General features: G+C 49.6%; 2 protein-coding genes across 7 annotated transcripts in view; one reads left to right on the top strand and one right to left on the bottom strand.

Moving 5' to 3' along the window:
* LOC144509099 (sodium-dependent neutral amino acid transporter B(0)AT2-like) overlaps positions 1–22,443 on the bottom strand; it is a 48,306-nt gene that overhangs the window by 10,494 nt on the left and 15,369 nt on the right. For all 6 annotated transcript variants that reach the window (XM_078237452.1, XM_078237451.1, XM_078237453.1 and 3 more), the window contains 10 exons: positions 21,539–21,776; positions 19,750–19,907; positions 18,590–18,716; positions 18,255–18,430; positions 12,116–12,226; positions 7,125–7,366; positions 6,552–6,732; positions 6,018–6,219; positions 2,217–2,376; positions 874–1,036 (listed from right to left, as the gene is read on the bottom strand). In XM_078237452.1, the coding sequence (XP_078093578.1) occupies positions 874–1,036; positions 2,217–2,376; positions 6,018–6,219; positions 6,552–6,732; positions 7,125–7,366; positions 12,116–12,226; positions 18,255–18,430; positions 18,590–18,716; positions 19,750–19,907; positions 21,539–21,725 (1,707 nt within the window). In that variant the 5' untranslated portion in view covers positions 21,726–21,776. The remainder of the gene's footprint in view (positions 1–873; positions 1,037–2,216; positions 2,377–6,017; positions 6,220–6,551; positions 6,733–7,124; positions 7,367–12,115; positions 12,227–18,254; positions 18,431–18,589; positions 18,717–19,749; positions 19,908–21,538; positions 21,777–22,443) is intronic.
* On the top strand, positions 3,107–5,803 carry LOC144509465 (uncharacterized). Its single transcript, XM_078238375.1, has 5 exons — positions 3,107–3,188; positions 3,762–4,076; positions 4,350–4,742; positions 4,881–5,477; positions 5,784–5,803. Exons 1-5 carry the CDS (start codon positions 3,107–3,109, stop codon positions 5,801–5,803), a joined length of 1,407 nt encoding a protein of 468 aa, XP_078094501.1.

Raw genomic sequence — 22,443 nt, 5'->3', positions numbered from 1 at the left:
GCCGCAGAAGGCTATGGAGACCAGGTCATTGAGTATCTTTAAGACAAAGATAGATAAGGTTCATGATTAATAAGGGGATCAGAGGTTATGGAGAAAAGGCAGGAGAATGGGGATGAGAAAAATATCAGCCATGATTGAATGGCGGAGCAGACTCGATGGGCCGAATGGCCTAATTCTGCTCCTACATCTTATGGTCTTATGGTTTGATGGGGGACAGCGTAGAGGGAGCTATACTCTGTATCTAACCCCATGCTGCACCGGTTTTGGGAGGGTTCTAAGCATAATGGTGTATGTCAGAGTGGAATCTCATGAGAGTTTTTCCAGTAACATTGTTATGAATTTGGAGTGATTTGAATCTATTCTCGGGCATGAGGCACTAAACATCCAGGGGCTAGGTATGCGAAGTGATTTGGTATCTGTCCATCACAATTTGTGGACGTTGCCTGCAACGGTCAATACACCGTTCCCATCTTTCAAAAGGTTCAAGAATCTTTGCGCTCTGCCCCTTTGCCCTCTGCCCCTTTGCTCTCTGCCCCTTTGCCCTCTGCCCCTTTGCCCTCTGCCCCTTTGCCCTCTGCCCCTTTGCCCTCTGCCCCTTTGCTCTCTGCCCCTTTGCCCTCTGCCCCTTTGCTCTCTGCCCTTTGCCCTCTGCCCCACCAATGCATCCATGTGAATTTCACCAGCGCAGCAGTGTTGCAGTTTCACCCCATTCTGATCAATGTTGTTCTGAGAGCTGTGAAGGGTAAAGCAATCCGGCTGCTATGGGATAATCATCACTCTCAGTTCCATCTGCATCCAAACCAAACCACCCTGCACTGAACCTCCCTCTGGTTTAACCAAAATGATTCTGAGATAAGCTGTGATTGGTCGTACCTTCTCTTGGTTCCATGCTCGATATTGTGGATGCTTGAAGCACATGTGGATCAGACTGGCCAAGAGCAGAGCTGCCATCATACAGGGACAGAGAAACTTCCATAGATACTTGTACAGAACCACAGGACGATGATTAGTCATAGCTTGGATGTCATCTATAAACCTGCAATAAACAATCTTAGTTACAACTCACTCAGAACTTCCATCCAGAGAGTTAGTGGCTGGAAGAAAATCAAAATCAGTCACAGTCCAGATTCTCATCACTATCCAGTCATAACTCCAGGGAGTGTTTGACGGGGGACAGTGTCGAGGGAGCTTTACTCTGTATCTAACCCTGTGCTGTACCTGTCCTGGGAGTGTTTGATGGGGACAGTGTAGAGGGAGCTTTACTCTGTGTCTAACCCCGTGCTGTACCTGTCCTGGGGGTGTTTGATGGGGGACAGTGTAGAGGGAGCTTTACTCTGTATCTAACCCCGTGCTGTACCTGTCCTGGGAGTGTTTGATGGGGGACAGTGTAGAGGGAGCTTTACTCTGTGTCTAACCCCGTGCTGTACCTGTCCTGCGAGTGTTTGATTTTGATGGGGACAGCGTACAAGAGAATATTGAGTTTGCCATACAATGCTGACTCGGTTCGTCTTTCTTTGCCAAGATCTTCATTTTGGGGCTGCCTTAACTCAACCCCATGAAGAGCCTCTTACTCCCTCATCCTCCAAAGGTGGCATAAAGCAAATGGCCACTAACGCTTGGTACCAGACACATTGTGTCAGACATTGCGGCCTGAAATGGGAGTCCCCAGACCCTGATCACAGCAGGAATACACATCATGTTGTAGGCTGTTTTCCTCATAAAACACCAATCCCCAACACCGGCCCAGATGTTGTCCTGAGTCCCAGAGTTCCCTCATTCCCTCAGCACAGACATTAATCTGTCAGAGTACAAGGACTGACTCAGGAAAAGTTTGTGACATGCTCTCCAACTTGCAATTCTAAAGACAAAAAGTCCAGACAGAAAGAAGGGAAAGGAGATGGGAGACAGCTGAAATGGACAGAGGGAGTGAATAAAGTGTAGGATTGAATCTTCCGTGGAATGACAATCACCCTCTGCTCAGAGAGTCCGAACTGTCCAAAGTCTGAGATTGGACTGAGTTTCGAAGCAGCAGCAGGATGAGGGTGAATGAAAAAGTCAGCATGTGGATAGGGAAGATGTGGTGAAAAAGATAATAAACTAGCAAAAAAAAGGAAAAGAGCTAAGAGAAAGTGGGAGAAATAGGAAAGAGATAACAAAGATTAACAGACACACTGAACGCTGAAAATGGAGCCTGAGCTCAAAGACTGAGAACTTACTTATCAGCTCCATAGACCCACGCCACTGCAATCAACTCAAACAGAACCACCAAGATCAGAGGGAGTGTTGCCGAGTAATCATCAAACATGGTGACAAAGTAGTTTCCGGACCGCTGGGTAAAAATCATCCCAATAATAAATCCCAGTGTGCAGCAGAAGACTGGAAAAAAAGGACAAGTAGGATGATGAGGGGTCAAGGGTACGGGTGAAGTAGCTTCGAGGAGCTGAATGCGCCCCCCCCCCCCGCTCATTGATACACAACAGAGAACCAGCAAAAGCAGAACAAATTACACAAGATATTTTGTGCTTCAGAGATGAGATTTGTGTGGAATTGGTATGTGTTTGGTGGTGGGGGTTGGGGTGAGGGCGGGGGGGGGTGGAAGGGGAAGTGAAGGTTAATCTAAGTTCAGTAACAGCAACAACCTGCATTTATATAGTGCCGTTAAAACTGTAAATATCCCAAAGCACTTCACAAGAATGATTATCAAGCAAAAATAAAGCCTTGTGCCACGCAAGGAGATATTCGGGCAGGTGACCAAAAGCTTGGTAAAAGAGTTTTAAGGAATGTCTGAAAGGAGAGATGCATGGTGAGGTTTAGGGAGGGAATTTCAGAACTCAGGGCTGAGGAACCTCAAGGCACTGCTGCCAACGGGGGAATGATTAAATCACGGATGTGCAAGGGGGCAGAATTGGAAAAGAACAGAATTCTCAGGCAATTGCAGGGCTTGAGGAGACTACAAAGATAGCTGGGGAGGGGGGGTGGGGGGGCGGTGAGGTCGGGCAGGGATTTGAAAACAAGAATGAGAATTTGAATATTGTGGCATTAATGGGCTTTGACCCGATGTAGGTTTTGGAGCATTGGGGTATTCGCATTTGGCGTGTGTTTGGACATGGGCAACAAGAGGCAGCGTAAAGACCGGGAGAGGCGGCATAAAGACTGTGAGAGGCAGCGTAAAGACCGAGAGAGGCAGCGTAAAGATCGAGCGAGGCGGCGTAAAGATCGAGAGAGGCAGCGTAAAGACCGAGAGAGACAGCGTAAAGAGCGAGAGAGGCAGCGTAAAGACCGGGAGAGGCACCGTAAAGAGCGAGAGAGGCAGCGTAAAGATCGAGCGAGGCGGCGTAAAGACCGAGAGAGGCAGCGTAAAGAGCGAGAGAGGCAGCGTAAAGACCGGGAGAGGCAGCGTAAAGAGCGGGAGAGGCAGCATTACGACCGGGAGAGGCAGCGTGAAGACAAGCAGAGGCAGTGTAAAGAGCGAGAGAGGCAGCGTAAAGAGTGGGAGAGGCAGCATAAAGACCGAGAGAGGCAGCGTAAAGAGCAAGAGAGGCAGCGTAAAGATCGAGAGAGGCAGCATAAAGACCGAGAGAGGCAGCGTAAAGACCGGGAGAGGCAGCGTAAAGACCAGGAGAGGCGGCGTAAAGACCGAGAGAGGCAGTGTAAAGACCGAGAGAGGCAGCGTAAAGACCGAGAGAGGCAGCGTAAAGAGCGAGAGAGGCAGCGTAAAGACCGGGAGAGGCGGTGTAAAGACCGGGAGAGGCGGTGTAAAGACCGAGAGAGGCAGCGTAAAGACCGAGAGAGGCAGCGTAAAGACCGAGAGAGGCAGCGTAAAGGTCGAGAGAGGCAGCGTAAAGATCGAGAGAGGCAGCGTAAAGAGCGAGAGAGGCAGCGTAAAGATCGAGAGAGGCAGCGTAAAGACAAGGATAGGCACCGTAAAGACCGGGAGAGGCAGCGTAAAGACCGGGAGAGGCAGCGTAAAGAGCGAGAGAGGCAGCGTAAAGATCGAGAGAGGCAGCGTAAAGACCGAGAGAGGCAGCGTAAAGACCGAGAGAGGCAGCGTAAAGACCGGGAGAGGCAGCGTAAAGGTTGAGAGAGGCAGCGTAAAGTCCGAGAGAGGCAGCGTAAAGACCGAGAGAGGCAGCGTAAAGACCGAGAGAGGCAGCGTAAAGACCGGGAGAGGCAGTGTAAAGACAGAGAGAGGCAGCGTAAAGACCGAGAGAGGCAGCGTAAAGACCGGGAGAGGCAGCGTAAAGGTCGAGAGAGGCAGCGTAAAGTCCGAGAGAGGCAGCGTAAAGACCGAGAGAGGCAGCGTAAAGACCGAGAGAGGCAGCGTAAAGACCGGGAGAGGCAGTGTAAAGACAGAGAGAGGCAGCGTAAAGACCGAGAGAGGCAGCGTAAAGACCGCGAGAGGCAGCGTAAAGACCGAGAGAGGCGGCGTAAAGACCGCGAGAGGCAGCGTAAAGACCGCGAGAGGCAGCGTAAAGAGCGAGAGAGGCAGCGTAAAGATCGAGAGAGGCAGCGTAAAGACCGGGAGAGGCAGCGTAAAGACCGGGAGAGGCAGCGTAAAGACCGAGAGAGGCAGCGTAAAGACCGGGAGAGGCAGCGTAAAGACCGGGAGAGGCGGCGTAAAGACCGGGAGAGGCGGCGTAAAGACCGGGAGAGGCAGCGTAAAGACCGAGAGAGGCAGCGTAAAGAGCGAGAGAGGCAGCGTAAAGGTCGAGAGAGGCAGCGTAAAGAGCGAGAGAGGCAGCGTAAAGAGCGAGAGAGGCAGCGTAAAGGTCGAGAGAGGCAGCGTAAAGGTCGAGAGAGGCAGTGTAAAGACCGAGAGAGGCAGCGTAAAGACCGGGAGAGGCAGCATAACGACCGATAGAGGCAGCGTAAAGATCGAGAGAGGCAGCGTAAAGACCGAGAGAGGCAGCATAAAGACCGAGAGAGGCAGTGTAAAGACCGGGAGAGGCGGTGTAAAGACCGGGAGAGGCAGCGTAAAGACCGAGAGAGGCAGCGTAAAGAGCGAGAGAGGCAGCGTAAAGAGCGAGAGAGGCAGCGTAAAGGTCGAGAGAGGCAACGTAAAGACCAAGACAGGCAGCGTAAAGACCGAGAGAGGCGGCGTAAAGACCGGGAGAGGCAGCGTAAAGAGCGAGAGAGGCAGCGTAAAGGTCGAGAGAGGCAGCGTAAAGACCGAGAGAGGCAGCGTAAAGACCGAGAGAGGCAGCGTAAAGACCGGGAGAGGCAGCGTAAAGATCGAGAGAGGCAGCGTAAAGATCGAGAGAGGCAGCGTAAAGAGCGAGAGAGGCAGCGTAAAGACCGGGAGAGGCAGCGTAAAGATCGAGAGAGGCAGCGTAAAGACCGAGAGAGGCAGCGTAAAGATCGAGAGAGGCAGCGTAAAGAGCGAGAGAGGCAGCGTAAAGACCGGGAGAGGCAGTGTAAAGATCGAGAGAGGCAGCATAAAGACCGGGAGAGGCAGCGTAAAGATCGAGAGAGGCAGCGTAAAGACCGAGAGAGGCAGCGTAAAGACCGAGAGAGGCAGCGTAAAGAGCGAGAGAGGCAGCGTAAAGACTACGAGAGGCAGCATAAAGACCGGGAGAGGCAGGTGTGAAGTAAAGTTGGTTGTTGGCAGCAACATGTGGCAACTGATGCTTTGTTTTTGGATGATGTCACCAAGAGGCAGCATGTAGATTAGCAATAGGAGGCTGGGGGTCAGTGGTTCAAGGCTAGATTTTTAGGGGACATCGGTCAGTGTAGGATCAGTAGGTGAAGCCAATGAAGGTAATTTTCTGGTTCCAATTGGATAGATGAAAATGGAATCTGGTGAGGGAGACTCGCTCAGTGGTACAAAATTGGAGAGGAGTTTGAGGAAGATGGACTGGTCAATAACCAAATAGGCTGCAGATCGGACAAGACGGCCAATTGAAATGGGGATAGAGATTTTTCAGGTCCACAATGTTTAACATTGGTCGCATTGGGTACTTGACAAACTATCATTCAACTACTACCCGTCTTGATTCAATTGGTCCAGCACACATTACCTGTGAAAATGGACTTCCTTCGAGACAGAGAGGGGAAGTTGTCAAGGAGGGGAGTGAGAATTCCCTGCATGTTTCCAAACATTGTGCTCATCCCCAAGTTCAGCAGCATCAGAAAAAACAAGATAGACCAAAATGGCGACGCAGGGAAGTGTGTGATGGCTTCTGTGAATGCAATGAAGGCAAGGCCAGTACCCTCAACACCCTGTGGCAGACGGAGAATCAACAAATCAGTTAGACTTGATCAAGTAGCATCTGGTTTTCAGGCAAAACCAGTCAGAGCTCTAATAGTCATAAAACATCTCCTCATTTCCCCCTTCCCCATTGTACAAATCCCAATGGATCAAACCCCTTCCCCATTGCACACAATCCCAATGGATCAAACCCCTTCCCATTCACCCCCACTGTGCAGGATCCCAATGGACTGAATCCTTTCCCATTCACCCCCGTTGTGCAGGATCCCAATGGACGGAAGCCTTTCCCATTCACCCTCACTGTTCTGAATCACTATTTGATAAGCTTGCAGGAACAGATTACCTTTTGCATTTCTTGTTCAAGTTTGCACTCCTGGATATGATGATGTTCTAACACTGAGCTCACGGAGTCAAACCATTCTCTGTATTGCTTGTTCGAAACAATTGAAAAGTTGAGAGATTCTGGGATTAAACTTGTGTTTAAAACTCCATTATCGATCAAGTCAATCACTTTGAGGCTGTTCCTGAAACACAGCAATCAACAAATCAATATCCGCAATCTACTAATGTTCGACCAATCAATAAGTACACACCATGAAAACCTGTACCACCCCCAAAATCAACCATCAACAAACTCAGTGTGATCCAGAGAGTGAATGAGTCCCATTGTTAAACCTTCCCCATAACATGCACAGGATTAAGCCACTGACTGAATCGTAACATCATTCACACTTTAAAATCTGTTCACAGCAGCCAGCATATAATCCTTTCATAATGCTTCAGAAATCCAATTATAATCCCATATAATTCCATTTTAAACCCCATATTTAACCACTTCTTTCACAGAATAACATTTTACAAAGGAGGTGACATTGCTCAAATTTCTCATTATCATTGAAGTAAACAGGTGCCAAACCTTTGCACACATTTCTGAGTGAGTACATTCGCTCGGAATCCCAGCACTGCAAAAACGACCAATGTGGCAAACACAGACGTCAGGAAGTTGATGAAGGAGACGAGGAAAGCATCAAAATGACAATTATTGTTGCGGTTATTGTAGCTGGAATAAGCAATGACGCTCCCAAAACCCAGGCCCAAGGCAAAGAACACTTGGGTGGCAGCCTGTCGCCAAACTTGGGTATTAATCAAACTCTCCAGCTGCAAAACATACAAACAAATCTGCTTTTAAATTTACAGCAATTATAGAAAGTAGAGTCAGGATTTTATCCCTAATTATCACTGAATTTACCCACTAATCTACAATTTCCAGTATCAAGGTACCACTCGGCCAGATCCCCAGGACAGACACAGCATTGGGGTTGGATAGAGTAAAGCTCCCTCGACACTGTCCCCCATCAAACACTCCCAGGACAGGTACAGCACGGGGTAGATACAGAGTAAAGCTCCCTCTACACTGATCCCCATCAAACACTCCCAGGACAGGTACAGCACGGGGTTAGATACAGAGTAAAGCTCCCTCTACACTGTCCCCCATCAAACACTCCCAGGACAGGTACAGCACGGGGTTAGATACAGAGTAAAGCTCCCTCTACACTGTCCCCATCAAACACTCCCAGGACAGGTACAGCACGGGGTTAGATACAGAGTAAAGCTCCCTCTACACTGTCCCCCATCAAACACTCCCAGGACAGGTACAGCACGGGGTTAGATACAGAGTAAAGCTGTCCGACAAGTGATCTCTGTAAAATCAGTAGACTCGGGGTCAAATTGTTATTCATTCGTAGGACTTGGATGTCGCTGGCTGGCCAGCATCTATTGCCCATCATTTGTTGCCCTTGAGAAGGTTGTGGTAAGCTGCCTTCTTGAAACGCTGCAGTCCACTCGTACTGCTCATAGAATCATAGAAACCCTACAGTACAGAAAGAGGCCCTTCGGCCCATCAAGTCTGCACCGACCACAATCCCACCCAGGCCCTATCCCCATATCCCCATAGATTTTCCCACTAATCCCTCTAACCTATGCATCTCAGGACACTAAGGGCAATTTTAGCATGGCCAATCAACCTAACCCGCACATCTTTGGACTGTGGGAGGAAACCAGAGCACCCGGAGGAAACCCACGCAGACACGAGGAGAATGTGCAAACTCCACACAGACAGTGACCCAAGCCAGGAATCGAACCCAGGTCGCTGGAGAAGCAGCAGTGCTAACCACTGTGCTACCGTGCCGCCCATATTATTGCTGACATATTATTGTTTTGGAATGGGATTAACTATTATCATTTTGAATTTCTGTGTTTCGTAACAGAATTGTTCCTTGGTATCCCGCATGGTAGGTTGTTGCATAAGGATCCAGGGTGAGGAATCTAAATGGATACAAAACTGGCTTCTTGACAGAATAAGAAGTCTCACAACACCAGGTTAAAGTCCAACAGGTTTATTTGGTAGCAAAAGCCACTAGCTTTCGGAGCGCTTGCTGCTCCTTCGTCAGGTGAGTGGGAGTTAGTGGCTTTTGCTACCAAATAAACCTGTTGGACTTTAACCTGGTGTTGTGAGACTTCTTACTGTGTTTACCCCAGTCCAACGCCGGCATCTCCACTTCTTGACAGAAGTCAGAGGGTGGTTGTAGAGGATTGTTTTTCAAACTGGAGGCCTGTGACCAGCGGTGTGTCTCAGGGATCAGTGCTGGGTCCATTGTTATTTGTCATTTATATTAATGATTTGGATGAGAGTATAGGAGGCATGGTTAGTAAGTTTGCAGATGACACCAAGATTGGTGGCATAGTGGACAATGAAGAAAGGTATCTCCAATTGCAACGGGATCTTGATCAATTGGGCCAGTGGGCTGACGAATGGCAGATGGAGTTTAATGTAGACAAATGCAAGGTGATGCATTTTGGAAGAATGAACCAGGGCAGGACTTACTCAGTTAATGGGCGTTGGAGAGAGTTACAGAACAAAGAGATCTAGGGTGACATGTTCATAGCTCCTTGAAAGTGGAGTCACAGGTGGACAGAGTGGTGAAGAAGGCATTCGGCATGCTTGATTTCATCGGTCAGAACATTGAATACAGGAGTTGAAGTGTCTTGTTGAAGTTGTACAAGACATTGGTAAGGCCACACTTGGAATACTGTGTGCAATTCTGGTCACCCTATTGTAGAAAGGATATCATTAAACTAGAAACAGTGCAGAAAAGATTTACTAGGATGCTACCGGGACTTGATGGTTTGGGTTATAAGGAGAGAGTGGATAGACTGGGACTTTTTTCTCTGGAGCATAGGAGGCTGAGGGGTGATCTTATAGAGGTCTATAAAATAATGAGGGGCATAGATCAGCTAGATAGTCAATATCTTTTCCCAAAGGTAGGGGAGTCTAAAACTCGAAGGCATAGGTTTAAGGTGAGAGGGGAGAGATACAAAAGTGTCCAGAGGGGCAATCTTTTCACACAGAGGGTGGTGAGTGTCTGGAACAAGCTGCCAGAGACAGTCGTAGAGGTGGGTGCAATTTTGACTTTTAAAAATCATTTAGATAGTTACATGGGGAAGAGGAGTATAGAGGGATATGGGCCAAATGCGGGCAATTAGGATTAGCTTAGGGGTTTTTAAAAAAAAGGGCGGCATGGACAAGTTGAGCCAAAGGGCCTGTTTCCTTGCTGTAAACCTCTATGACTCTGTGAGTCTCTCACTGAAGGCCCTTCTCTGAGGAGCCCTGAGGGATACACTCTCAGCAACGACTTGCAGAACATTCAAGTGATGAAACCTCACTAAGGCGGGACAGTGATGGGGATTCGAGGAAAGCATGCAATGAACCTCCAGTTTGTGAACAATCTTGATGGGGAGAATGGGTTTGCTTCGGATGCTCCAATTTCCTCCCACAGTCCAAAAATATGCGAGTTGGGTGGATTGGCCATGCTAAATTGCCCCTTAGTGTCAGGGGGGATTAACACGGTAAATATGTGGGGTTATTGGGATAGGGCCTGGATGGGATTGTTGTCAATGCAGGCTCGATGGGGCGAATGGCCTCCTTCTGCACTGTAGGGATTCCAGGAACACTATTAGAACGCCAGTCATGCCAACTGTGGGGTAGAGCTGAAGAGATTGGCTGCCTCCAGAATGTCTGGATCTCAGTCAGGATAGCAACAGGGACGTATAATTGACATAATGTCGTTGAGTATGGCAAGGTCAAAGGAGGCCAGTGTCCAGATATGTGTTGGTTAGTTGGATTAGCCATGGTAGATGCACATGGTTACTGGGATAGGGTGCAAGGGAGGGCCCGGATGGGATGCTCTTTCGGAGAGTTGGTGCAGATTCGATGGGCAGAATGGCCTCTTTTTGCACTGTAAGGTTTCTTTTTTTATTCATTTGTGGGACATGGGCATCACTGGCTGGCCAACATTTCTTGCCCATCCCTAATTGCCCTTGGAGGGCTGTTGAGAGTCAACCACATTGCTGTGGCTCTGGAGTCACATGTAGGCCAGACCGGGTAAGGACGGCAGATTTCCTTCCCTAATGGACATTAGTGAACCAGATGGGTTTTTCTGACCATCAACAATGTTTTCATGGTCATCAGTAGATTCTTAATTCCAGATTTTTTAAAAATTGAATTAAAATTTCATCATCTCACATGGTGGGATTCGAACCCAGGTCCCCAGAACGTTAGATGAGTTTCTAACTGGGCCATCGCCTTTCCCTCTATTGATTCTGCTGCACTTCAACATCCAGTGATCTCTACAAGGAGCCAGGGTCATCTGGACAAGAGACCCCCAGTCAGTTTCACTGAGCAAAAACCCCTCCCCATCACTGAGTGAGGCCCCACCCCCAGTCACTGAGTGAAGCCCCTCCCCAATCACTGAGTGAAGCCCCTCCCCTGTCACTGAGTGAAGCCCCTCCCCCAGTCACTGAGTGAAGCCCCTCCCCATCACTGAGTGAAGCCCCTCCCCAGTCAGAGTGAAGCCCCTCCCCGTCACTGAGTGAAGCCCCTCCCCATCACTGAGTGAAGCCCCTCCCCAGTCAGAGTGAAGCCCCTCCCCAGAGTGAAGCCCCTCCCCAGTCACTGAGTGAAGCCCCTCCCCAGTCACTGTGAAGCCCCTCCCCTGTCACTGAGTGAAACCCCTCCCCAGAGTGAAGCCCCTCCCCAGTCGCTGAGTGAAGCCCCTCCCCTGTCACTGAGTAAGCCCCTCTCCAGTCACTGTGAAGCCCCTCCCCTGTCACTGAGTGAAGCCCCTCCCCGTCACTGAGTGAAGCCCCTCCCCAGTCACTGTGAAGCCCCTCCCCAGTCACTGTGAAGCCCCTCCCCTGTCACTGAGTGAAGCCCCTCCCCAGTCATTGTGAAGCCCCTCCCCTGTCACTGAGTGAAACCCCTCCCCTGTCACTGAGTGAAGCCCCTCCCCAGTCACTGTGAAGCCCCTCCCCTGTCACTGAGTGAAGCCCCTCCCCAGTCATTGTGAAGCCCCTCCCCTGTCACTGAGTGAAACCCCTCCCCAGTCGCTGAGTGAAGCCCCTCCCGTCACTGAGTGAAGCCCCTCCTCTGTCACTGAGTGAAGCCCCTCCCCTGTCACTGAGTGAAGCCCCTCCCCAGTCACTGAGTGAAGCCCCTGCCCAGTCAGAGTGAAGCCCCTCCCCAGTCAGAGTGAAGCCCCTCCCCATCAGAGTGCAGCCCCTCCCCAGTCAGAGTGCAGCCCCTCCCCAGTCAGAGTGCAGCCCCTCCCCAGTCCCCAGTCAGAGTGCAGCCCCTCCCAGTCAGAGTGCAGCCCCTCCCCAGTCAGAGTGCAGCCCCTCCCCAGTCAGAGTGCAGCCCCTCCCCAGTCACTGAGTGAAGCCCCTCCCCAGTCAGAGTGCAGCCCCTCCCCAGTCAGAGTGCAGCCCCTCCCCAGTCAGAGTGCAGCCCCTCCCCAGTCAGAGTGCAGCTCAGCCCCCAGTCACTGAGTGAAGACCTTGCCTTCCCTTTACCTTAGGTGTGAACATGTAGCGAATTCCATCCAAAGAACCTTCCAGAAGGAGGCCTCGAATGAGGAAACAGAAAAGCACCACGTATGGGAAGATGGAACTGAAGTACATAACCTGCAGGATAAATGGCAGCACTGGTGTTATAATCTCTGATAGTGCAATGTAGAATTATTCAGGCATCATGTATAAGTGTTTGAGAAAAGATACATCACACTTGGGAATGTTAAATCAATCCTCCTGGGAATGCAAAGACCATTCAGCCCATTCCAGAACTCTCCTCATTCAATCTACACGGACCCAAAGCTGTGGTGCCATCTCCCCTCGCCCCACGCCCTCCTCATTGAGCTGAACTGTGCTTTTTTTAATTCATTTGTGGGATATGGGTGTCGCTGGCTGGCCATCATTTATTGCCCATCCGTAGTTTCCGTTGGAGGGCAGTTGAGAGTCAACCACATTGCTGTGGCTCTGGAGTCACACGTAGTCCAGACCAGGTAAGGACAGCAGATTTCCTTCCCTTCAAGACATTAGTGAACCAGATGGGATTTTCCAACAATCGACAATGGTTTCATGGTCATTAGTAGATGCTTAATTCCAGATTCTGTCCAAAGATGTGCGAGTTAGGTGGATTGGCTATGCTAAATTGCTCCTTAGTGTCAGGGGGGACTAGCTAGGGTAAATGCATGGAGTTATGGGAATAGGGCCTGGTTGGGATTGTGGTCGGTGCAGACTCGATGGGCCGAGTGGCCTCCTTCTGCACTGTAGGATTCTACGATTTTTTTATTGAATTCAAAATCCGCGATCTGCCATGGTGGGATTCGAACTGGGTCCCCGTTTCAAACCGCATATTCCCTCCAACATTATGACCACTTAGTTTCAAAGCTGCATTGTCTATCCCGGTCCTGGGCTTCACCACCGAATCCCCATTTTGGCACCGGTCTCTCAATCCAATTCTCTCCAATTCCACACGATAAACTCTGCTGTGTCCCATGTGGAGCTGGTCCTATCCTGCTCTACACCAATCCGCACTCATCCAGCACACATAGAACATAGAACATTACAGCGCAGAACAGGCCCTTCGGCCCACGATGTTGCACCGACCAGTTAAAAAAAAAACTGTGACCCTCCAACCTAAACCAATTTCTTTTCGTCCATGAACCTATCTACAGATCTCTTAAACGCCCCCAAACTAGGCGCATTTACTACTGATGCTGGCAGGGCATTCCAATCCCTCACCACCCTCTGGGTAAAGAACCTACCCCTGACATCGGTTCTATAACTACCCCCCCTCAATTTAAAGCCATGCCCCCTCGTGCTGGATTTCTCCATCAGAGGAAAAAGGCTATCACTATCCACCCTATCTAAACCTCTAATCATCTTATATGTTTCAATAAGATCCCCTCTTAGCCGCCGCCTTTCCAGCGAAAACAATCCCAAATCCCTCAGCCTCTCCTCATAGGATCTCCCCTCCATACCAGGCAACATCCTGGTAAACCTCCTCTGCACCCTCTCCAAAGCCTCCACATCCTTCCTGTAATGTGGGGACCAGAACTGCACACAGTACTCCAAGTGCGGCCGCACCAGAGTTGTGTACAGTTGCAACATAACGCTACGACTCCTAAATTCAATCCCCCTACCAATAAACGCCAAGACACCATATGCCTTCTTAACAACCTTATCTACTTGATTCCCAACTTTCAGGGATCTATGCACACATACACCTAGATCCCTCTGCTCCTCCACACTATTCAAAGTCCTCCCGTTAGCCCTATACTCAACACATCTGTTATTCCTACCTAAGTGAATTACCTCACACTTCTCCGCATTAAACTCCATCCGCCACCTCTCGGCCCAACTTTGCAACCTGTCTAAGTCTTCCTGCAAACTACGACACCCTTCCTCACTGTCTACCACACCACCGACTTTGGTGTCATCAGCAAATTTGCTAATCCACCCAACTATACCCTCATCCAGATCATTAATAAATATTACAAACAGCAGTGGCCCCAAAACAGATCCCTGAGGTACACCACTTGTAACCGCACTCCATGATGAATATTTACTATCAACCACCACCCTCTGTTTCCTATCCGCTAGCCAATTCCTGATCCAATTTCCTAGATCACCCCCAATCCCATACATCTGCATTTTCTGCAGAAGCCTACCATGGTGAACCTTATCAAACGCCTTACTAAAATCCATATATACCACGTCCACTGCCTTGCCCCCATCCACCTCCTTGGTCACTTTCTCAAAAAACTCAATAAGGTTAGTAAGGCACGACCTACCTGCCACAAAACCATGCTGACTATCACCTATCAATTCATTACTCTCCAAATAACTATAAATCCTATCCCTTATAATTTTTTCCAACATCTTGCCGACAACAGAAGTGAGACTCACCGGTCTATAATTCCCGGGGAAGTCTCTGTTCCCCTTCTTAAACAATGGGACAACATTCGCTAACCTCCAATCTTCTGGTACTATACCAGAGGCCAACGACGACCTGAAGATCAGAGCCAGAGGCTCTGCAATCACTTCTCTTGCCTCCCAGAGAATCCTTGGATAAATCCCATCCGGACCAGGGGATTTATCTATTTTCAGACCCTCCAGAATATCCTGCACATCCTCCTTATCAACTGTAATACTGTCTATTCTACTCCCTTGCAACCCAGTGTCCTCCTCAGCTATATTCATGTCCCCTTGCGTGAACACCGAAGAGAAATATTGGTTCAATGCTTCACCAATCTCCTCCGGTTCCACACATAACTTCCCTCTGCCATCTATAACTGGCCCTAAACTTGCCCTAACCAACCTTCTGTTCTTGACATACCTATAGAACGCCTTAGGATTCTCTTTAACCCTATCCGCCAAAGTCTTCTCATGTCCCCTTTTAGCCCTTCTAAGCTCGCTCTTCAACTCCCTCTTAGCCAATCTAAAGCTTTCTAGTGCACTACCCGAGTGCTCACGTCTCATCCGAACATAAGCCTCCTTTTTCTTTTTAACCAACAAAGAAACTTTTTTGGTGCACCACGGTTCCCTAGCCCTACCAATTCCTCCTTGCCTGACAGGGACATACCTATCACAGACTCGCAGTAGCTGCTCCTTGAAAAAACTCCACATGTCGGACGTTCCCAGTCCCTGTAATCTCCTAGTCCAACCTATGTTTCCTAATTCTCTCCTAATAGCCTCATAATTACCCTTCCCCCAGCTAAAACCATTGGCCCGAGGTTCATGCCTATCCCTTTCCATCACTAAGGTGAACGTAACCGAATTGTGGTCACTATCACCAAAATGCACACCAACTTCCAAGTCTAGCACCTGGTCTGGCTCATTTCCCAGCACCAGATCCAATATAGCCTCACCTCTAGTTGGCCTGTCTACATACTGAGTCAAAAAACCTTCCTGCACGCTTTGAACAAAAACTGACCCCTCTAACGAGCTAGAGCTATAACAATTCCAGTCAATATTAGTCAAGTTAAAATCCCCCATAACAATTGCTCTATTACTTTCACTCCTAAGCAGGATTGACTCCGCAATCCTTTCCTCAACCTCTCTAGAACTTTTAGGAGGTCTATAAAAGACTCCCAACAGGGTGACCTCTCCTCTCCTATTTCTAATCTCCGCCCATACTACCTCAACAGATAAGTCCTCATCAAACCTCCTCTCTGACACTGTGATACAATCTCTGACCAATAATGCTACCCCTCCCCCTCTTCTACCTCCTTCCCTACTTCGACTAAAACATTTGAACCCCGGGACCTGCAGCATCCATTCCTGCCCCTGCTCTATCCATGTCTCTGAAATAGCCACAACATCGAAGTCCCAGGTACTGATCCACGCTGCAAGTTCACCCACTTTATTGCGAATACTCCTGGCATTGAAGTATACACATTTCAAACCTTGCTCCACCCCACCTCTGCAATGCCGTGCATTGCAGTCCCCATCCATGCATCCCTCACTTTCAGCCCCACTACTCAGGATCCCTCCCCCCCCCCGAATCAGTTTAAACCTCCCTGCATGGCCTTAGCAAATTTACCCCCCAGGATATTGGTCCCCTTCTGATTAAGGTGTAGACCATCCTTCTCATAGAGGTCACACCTTCCCCAGTACGAGCCCCAATTGCTTAAGTACCTGAACCCCTCCCTCCTGCACCATCCCCTCAGCCATGAATTCAAACCTTCCCTCTCCCTATTCCTCTCTAAACTATCCCGTGGTACAGGCAAGAGTCCAGAGATAACCACTCTGTCAGTCTTGGCCTTTAGTTTCCACCCCAACTCCATAAATCCCTGCCTAATATCCCCTTCCCCTATCCTCCCTATGTCGTGTGTCCCCACATGTACAATAACTTGTGGTTTATCTCCCTCCCCCCTAAGAGTCCTGAATACCCTGTCAGACACATCCCGGACCCCAGCCCCTGGTAGGCAACACACCAACCCTGAGTCCCTACCTTTAGTTCCGACCCTCCTATCTGTCTCCTTAATTGTGGAGTCCCCAATCACAAGGCCCAGTCTTTTACAGCCCCTAACCACCTGAGCTTTCTCACTCGGCTCACCCCCAGAGATCTGCTCTCTATGCTCAGTTGATTCCTCCTCAACTGTAGCCTCCAGCACCGAAAACCTATTATGGAGGGGAACCGCCCCAGGGGATTGTCTTCCCGATTGCTTCTTACCCCTCCTCCTGGCATTGACCCAAGCCTCATTTCTAGGAGTTACTATTTCTCTATAACTCCTATCAACTTCCACCTCCGCCTCCCGAATTATGCGGAGTTCCTCTACCTCCCCCTCCAGCTCCTTTACACGCTCCTCCAGAAGCTGCAATCTAATGCACTTCTTACAACTAAAATCTCCTGAAACACTACTGGATTTCCTCACCACATACATCCCACAGGAGATGCAGCATACTGCCTGAACTGCCATCCCTGAAGCCATTACCAGCAAGAAAAAAAAGAAAACAAAAAAACTTCCCCACACTTCCCCAACTGTCACTCTCCACTGCAGCCCGAGCAACACTCCCTCACTGAGACACCAACTGTCACTCTCCACTGCAGCCCGAGCAGCACTCCCTCACTGAGACACCAACTGTCACTCTCCACTGCAGCCCGAGCAGCACTCCCTCACTGAGACACCAACTGTCACTCTCCACTGCAGCCCGAGCAGCACTCCCTCACTGAGACACCAACTGTCACTCTCCACTGCAGCACACTCGTCCTCTTGGCTCGCACTGTGCCACAGCATTCCATTATTGTTTACGTTCTGCTGCTTTTTACTTCTGTGACCTCCATCAGTCACATTCCCCCCCCTGCAGCCTTTACCTTTCCCACTTTGCGCTCCTGTGTGTGACTCCACTATTTGTAGAGTGTAAGATACAGGAGTAGGCCATTCAGCCCTTCCAGTCTGCTCCTCCCTTCAATACAGTCAGGCTGATTTGATTATGGTCTCAACTCCATTTTCCTGTCTGCCTCCATAACCTTTAACTCGCTCGTTTATCAAAAATCTATCTCAGCCTTGAATGAATTCAGTGACCCAGCCTCTTTCCAGGGAAGAGAATTTCAGACGAACAGCCCTCTGAGAGATGCAAGTGGAGCTGCCTCAGGCTCTGAACCTGATCCCACCCCCTAACCTTCTCTGAAAACCTTCTCAAATTCCATCTCTCACCCCCAAACCTTCAAACACTTCCTTAAACTCTGTCCCAACTCTGACAAAGCTCTTGGGATATTTTCTAAATGAAAGGTGCTCAGTGGAGTCTGTTCTTCCCCGCAGTGCATCCAGTCAATATTCTCATTCAAAAAGATGCTTCTCTCTCTGACAAACCAATTCCATCTGGGGCTGCAAAGACACAGGGGGGTCGCAGGCACATGGGAGGGGCGCAGACACATGGGGGGGTGGGGCACATCGGCATGGGGGGGCCGCAGTGGGATCACTATTTGCATTCAGCCAGATGGGACTCCCGTCCAGACATGATTGTGGTATTCCCCCCCTCCCCAACCCCGCCTCCTAACAAAGCCCTATCCAAGGATCAAGACTGGGATCCCTTGGTTGCTGGGGTTCAGACGGGGGTGGGGGGAAGAGTCCCACCCACTGGGAGCCCACTTGTCACTGTCTGTAGAAATGAAGATATTGAAGGTGTGAACTTCATCCGTTACCTTCCCTGAGGATTTGATTCCTTTGATCATGGCGAGACAAACAATCACCCAGGCAGCGAAGAGGCAGCCAGTCATGGTGGGATCTAGTCCTCCACTCTCATTGATGGAGCTGGTGATATTCAGGGCCTCACGGTACCAGAAGTAGGTGGTGGCGGAGCTCTCCAGGCACTCGGTGACTGTGGCACAGACAGATAAAACACCACAACATTGGCAAATGTCAACAGCAGGGAGCAGGCAGAGCTATGTGGGGGCAGGGGCTGATGATGGGGGGAAAGGGTGGGAAGTGAGGAAGAAAATATGGTGAAGAGATAGTAATTGAGGAAGATTGGCTGTACCTGCTGCTGTCTGGTTGGGGAGAGAGGGACACGACTGCCAGGGCAGTGGATACTGGAAAGAGTGACCAAAGTAAAATAGACTCCAGCTGATGATGACATTGTAATAGAGCGAGACAAGGGAACAGACCTACAGAAAGCAGAAAGAGACACATCAGTGACCTCAGCTTGAATATACTTCAAACCTCATACAAAATTATAGGACAGAATTCACCCACACTGATCCCCTCTTGCCACCATCCCCACCCCACTGTCCCCACGTCCCACTGTCCCCCCTAACCCCCCCCCTCCACTGTCCCCACGTCCCACTGTCCCCCCCACCCCCCCCCACTGTCCTCCTTCTCCCACTGTTCCCCCCAACCCTCCCATTGTCCTCACCTCCCACTGTCTCCCCCCAACCCTATCCCCCCACTGACCCCACCTCCTACTGTCTCCCCCAAACCCTAAACTCCCCACTGTCCCCACCTCCCGCAGTCTCCCTCCCTGTGTTGTCCGTCCCCCCATGGTTCCCACCATGCTTTGTCACCCCCACCTTCCCCAAGCTGCCACTGCGCCCAACCCGGGTGTTCTCTTCCTGCAGCCTTGGCAATCTTGCCCATCACAGATTAATCCGTGGAAATCTGGGGCATTCGCCACCATCCACACCCACTCAGCTGTTTAACAAATCCATTCCACTGTGCAGCACAGTGGTTAGCACTGCTGCCTCACAGCTCCAGAGACCTGGGTTCGATTCCCACCTTGGGTCACTGTCCGTGTGGCGTTTGCACGTTCTCCCCGTTCTCTGCGTGGGTTTCCTCCGGATGCTCCGGTTTTCTCCCACACTCCAAAGATGTGCGGGTTAGGTGGATTGGCCATGTTAAATTGACCCTTAGTGTCCTGGGATGCATAGATTAGAGGGATTAGTGGGGTAAATATATGGGGTTACGGGGATAGGGTTTGGGTGGGATTGTTGTCAGTGCAGATGTGTTGGGCCGAATGGCCTCTTTCTGCACTGCAGGGTTTCTATGTTTCTATGCTTCAGATTCTGACAAGAGTTCCCCCACCCCATAGCCACCCCCTCACCCACTCTCCTTCCCACAACTCACACACTCTTCTCCCAACCCAGCACTCCCCACACCCCCATCCACTCTCTCCACAATCCCCCTCTGAAACTTGCCACCTACCATACAGCTGGAAAATCCTATTCCCGAAAGGCGTGGGTTAATATGTTTCCAGACTCCGATGCTGCCCTGTCGGATACTTTGTCCAGCTGCCAACTCCAGGAAGAAGAGTGGGATTCCCATCGACACCAACAGGATTAGGTAAAGGAAAAGGAAAGCGCCTGGAACAGTAACAGAATGGGAAAGTTACTGAAGGATTTGAGAGTTATCGATGAAGAGAAACTATTTTCTCAGTTTGAGGGGGGGTGGGGGGAGGAATCCAGAACGAGGGGAGAGAGCTAGGCAGGTCAGGGGGGTTGTCAGGAAGCACATCCTCACACACAGGGAACGGAAATCTGGAACTCTCCTCCAGCTCCTCATACTGAGATGGATTGAGATTATGGAGTTCAGACGGATACACAGAGTCAATAAAGATCCAAGAATCGTCTAACTGAATGATGGGACAGACTGATGGGCTGAATGGTCTCCTGATGTTCCAAAAACTCAAACCCTGATGGGTCACTGACAATTCAGATTACATACAATTGTTACTGTGCAGCTAATAACCCAAGAATTACCCCACAGCTCTGCTATTAGCTTGGTAAGTACATGAACATATAATGGGGTACAGTCTCCAATCAGTGTTCAGAGAGCCCCTCTTAACCAAAGGGTTAACAGGTCGAGAGGGAGAAAAATCAGTGAGAGTCAGCACCTTCAGAAACTGTATCCCAGTGAGAGTCAGCACCTTCAGGAACTGTATCCCAGTGAGAGTCAACACCTTCAGGAACTGTATCCCAGTGAGAGTCAACACCTTCAGGAACTGTATCCCAGTGAGAGTCAGCACCTTCAGGAACTATATCCCAGTGAGAGTCGGCACCTTCAGGAACTGTATCCCAGTGAGAGTCAGCACCTTCAGGAACTGTATCCCAGTGAGAGTCAGCACCTTCAGGAACTGTATCCCAGTGAGAGTCAGCACCTTCAGGAACTGTATCCCAGTGAGAGTCAGCACCTTCAGTGGAGGACATGCTGTAGGTTTTACTAGTTCCTGAGGTTCCGTTCTGATTGGGATTTGATGGTATCAATGTCGCATCTTCCCTCTAAAGAAAAGCAAATTACTGTGGCTGCTGGAATCCAAAACTCTTTAAACTCACCCAGACTCGAAACATTGGCTCTATTCTCTCTGCACAAATGCTGCCAGAACTGCTGAGATTTTCCAGCATTTTCTGTTTTTGTCTGATCTTTCCTCGTCTGCTCTGTTCTACTTTAGCTGCGAGTGCACACGAGCAGTATTATTTCTTACGCAGCACGATGAATACAGTAGGTTTTAACCTCTGGAACGTTTTAGAAGAGTCAGAAAGTTCTGCTTTATTCTGAACCAACACCATTAAAAAGCTGCTCTGATTTGTTTCCCACTGGAGTTTCTGGCTATCAGCTGGACACAACTTGGCTGCCAGATTTCTTTCATTACAACAGTGACCGCATCTCAAGAGTACTTCCTGAGCATAATAAGTTTTTGTGAAGCCTGAGGTCGTGAAAGGCATTATAAAGATGCATGTCTTTCTAACTGGGTGTCTCTGGGTTTGGGTTTGCCTGACTCCCTCTGGTGATCCACCAGGTTTCTGATCTGAGCTGAACCAGGCTATCACTGGTCACTGAGCCCAGTGCGTGTGTGCATTCTGGCTGAGTACAGGTGAACAGCCCACACACACTCACTATCATAAGGTCATTGTGATGAGGTCACCCAGCAAATCAACATTTTCAGGGGAGGAATGTGGAAAGAAGCAAGTGCGAGTAAGAAAATGTTGAAGCTTACCGCCCCCATTCTGGTGGCAGAGATAGGGGAATCTCCAGACATTCCCTAGTCCCACAGAAAACCCCACCTGGGCGAGGATATACTGCAGCTTGCTTCCCCATGCTGGCCTGGAAGGTTCATCCAGCACAAGTTCTGTGCTGGACTCGTTCACATCAACACCCTGTGAATCCGTTTTGTTCTTTTCCATCAGAGGACTGTGTAGACCAGGTGTAGCTGATCTGTGTCCTTACAGTACAGGCTGAGGAAGTAAAAATACAACACGTGATTAGGAAAATCCAACATTTAAACTGCCTCATTACAGGAATGGAAAATTCCATGCCCCTCTTTCCAACAGGCCTCTGCTTCTCTGGCAGCCAGTCAGACAGAACACACCAGGAATAGGTCAGGTTGTTCAGAACAAGGCAACTGATTCAAAGTGATAAAGAACAAAGAACAAAGAACAGCACAGCACAGGAAACAGGCCCTTCGGCCCTCCAAGCCTGTGCCGCTCCTTGGTCCAACTAGACCAATCGTTTGTATCCCTCCATTCCCAGGCTGCTCATGTGACTATCCAGGTAAGTCTTAAATGATGTCAGCGTGCCTGCCTCCACCACCCTACTTGGCAGCGCATTCCAGGCCCCCACCACCCTCTGTGTAAAAAACATCCCTCTAATATCTGAGTTATACTTCGCCCCTCTCACCTTGAGCCCGTGACCCCTCGTGATCGTCACCTCCGACGATGATATTAGGAGATTAAAATGTACTGCATTATAATTTAAATTGTGATGTGTAGTCAAGGATATCAAAATCACCCTGGAGCTGCAGAAAGCATTAAGACCCCCCCCCCCCACCCCCACCCCCCCAACCCCCCGCAGCAGATATCCAGACGGCAGGATAGAATGATCAGATAAACACTTAGACACTGA

The sequence above is a fragment of the Mustelus asterias genome, chromosome 21 (genome assembly GCF_964213995.1).
Source record: "Mustelus asterias chromosome 21, sMusAst1.hap1.1, whole genome shotgun sequence".
Lineage (NCBI taxonomy): Eukaryota > Metazoa > Chordata > Chondrichthyes > Carcharhiniformes > Triakidae > Mustelus > Mustelus asterias.
This window is presented reverse-complemented; position numbering and strand designations above follow the sequence as displayed.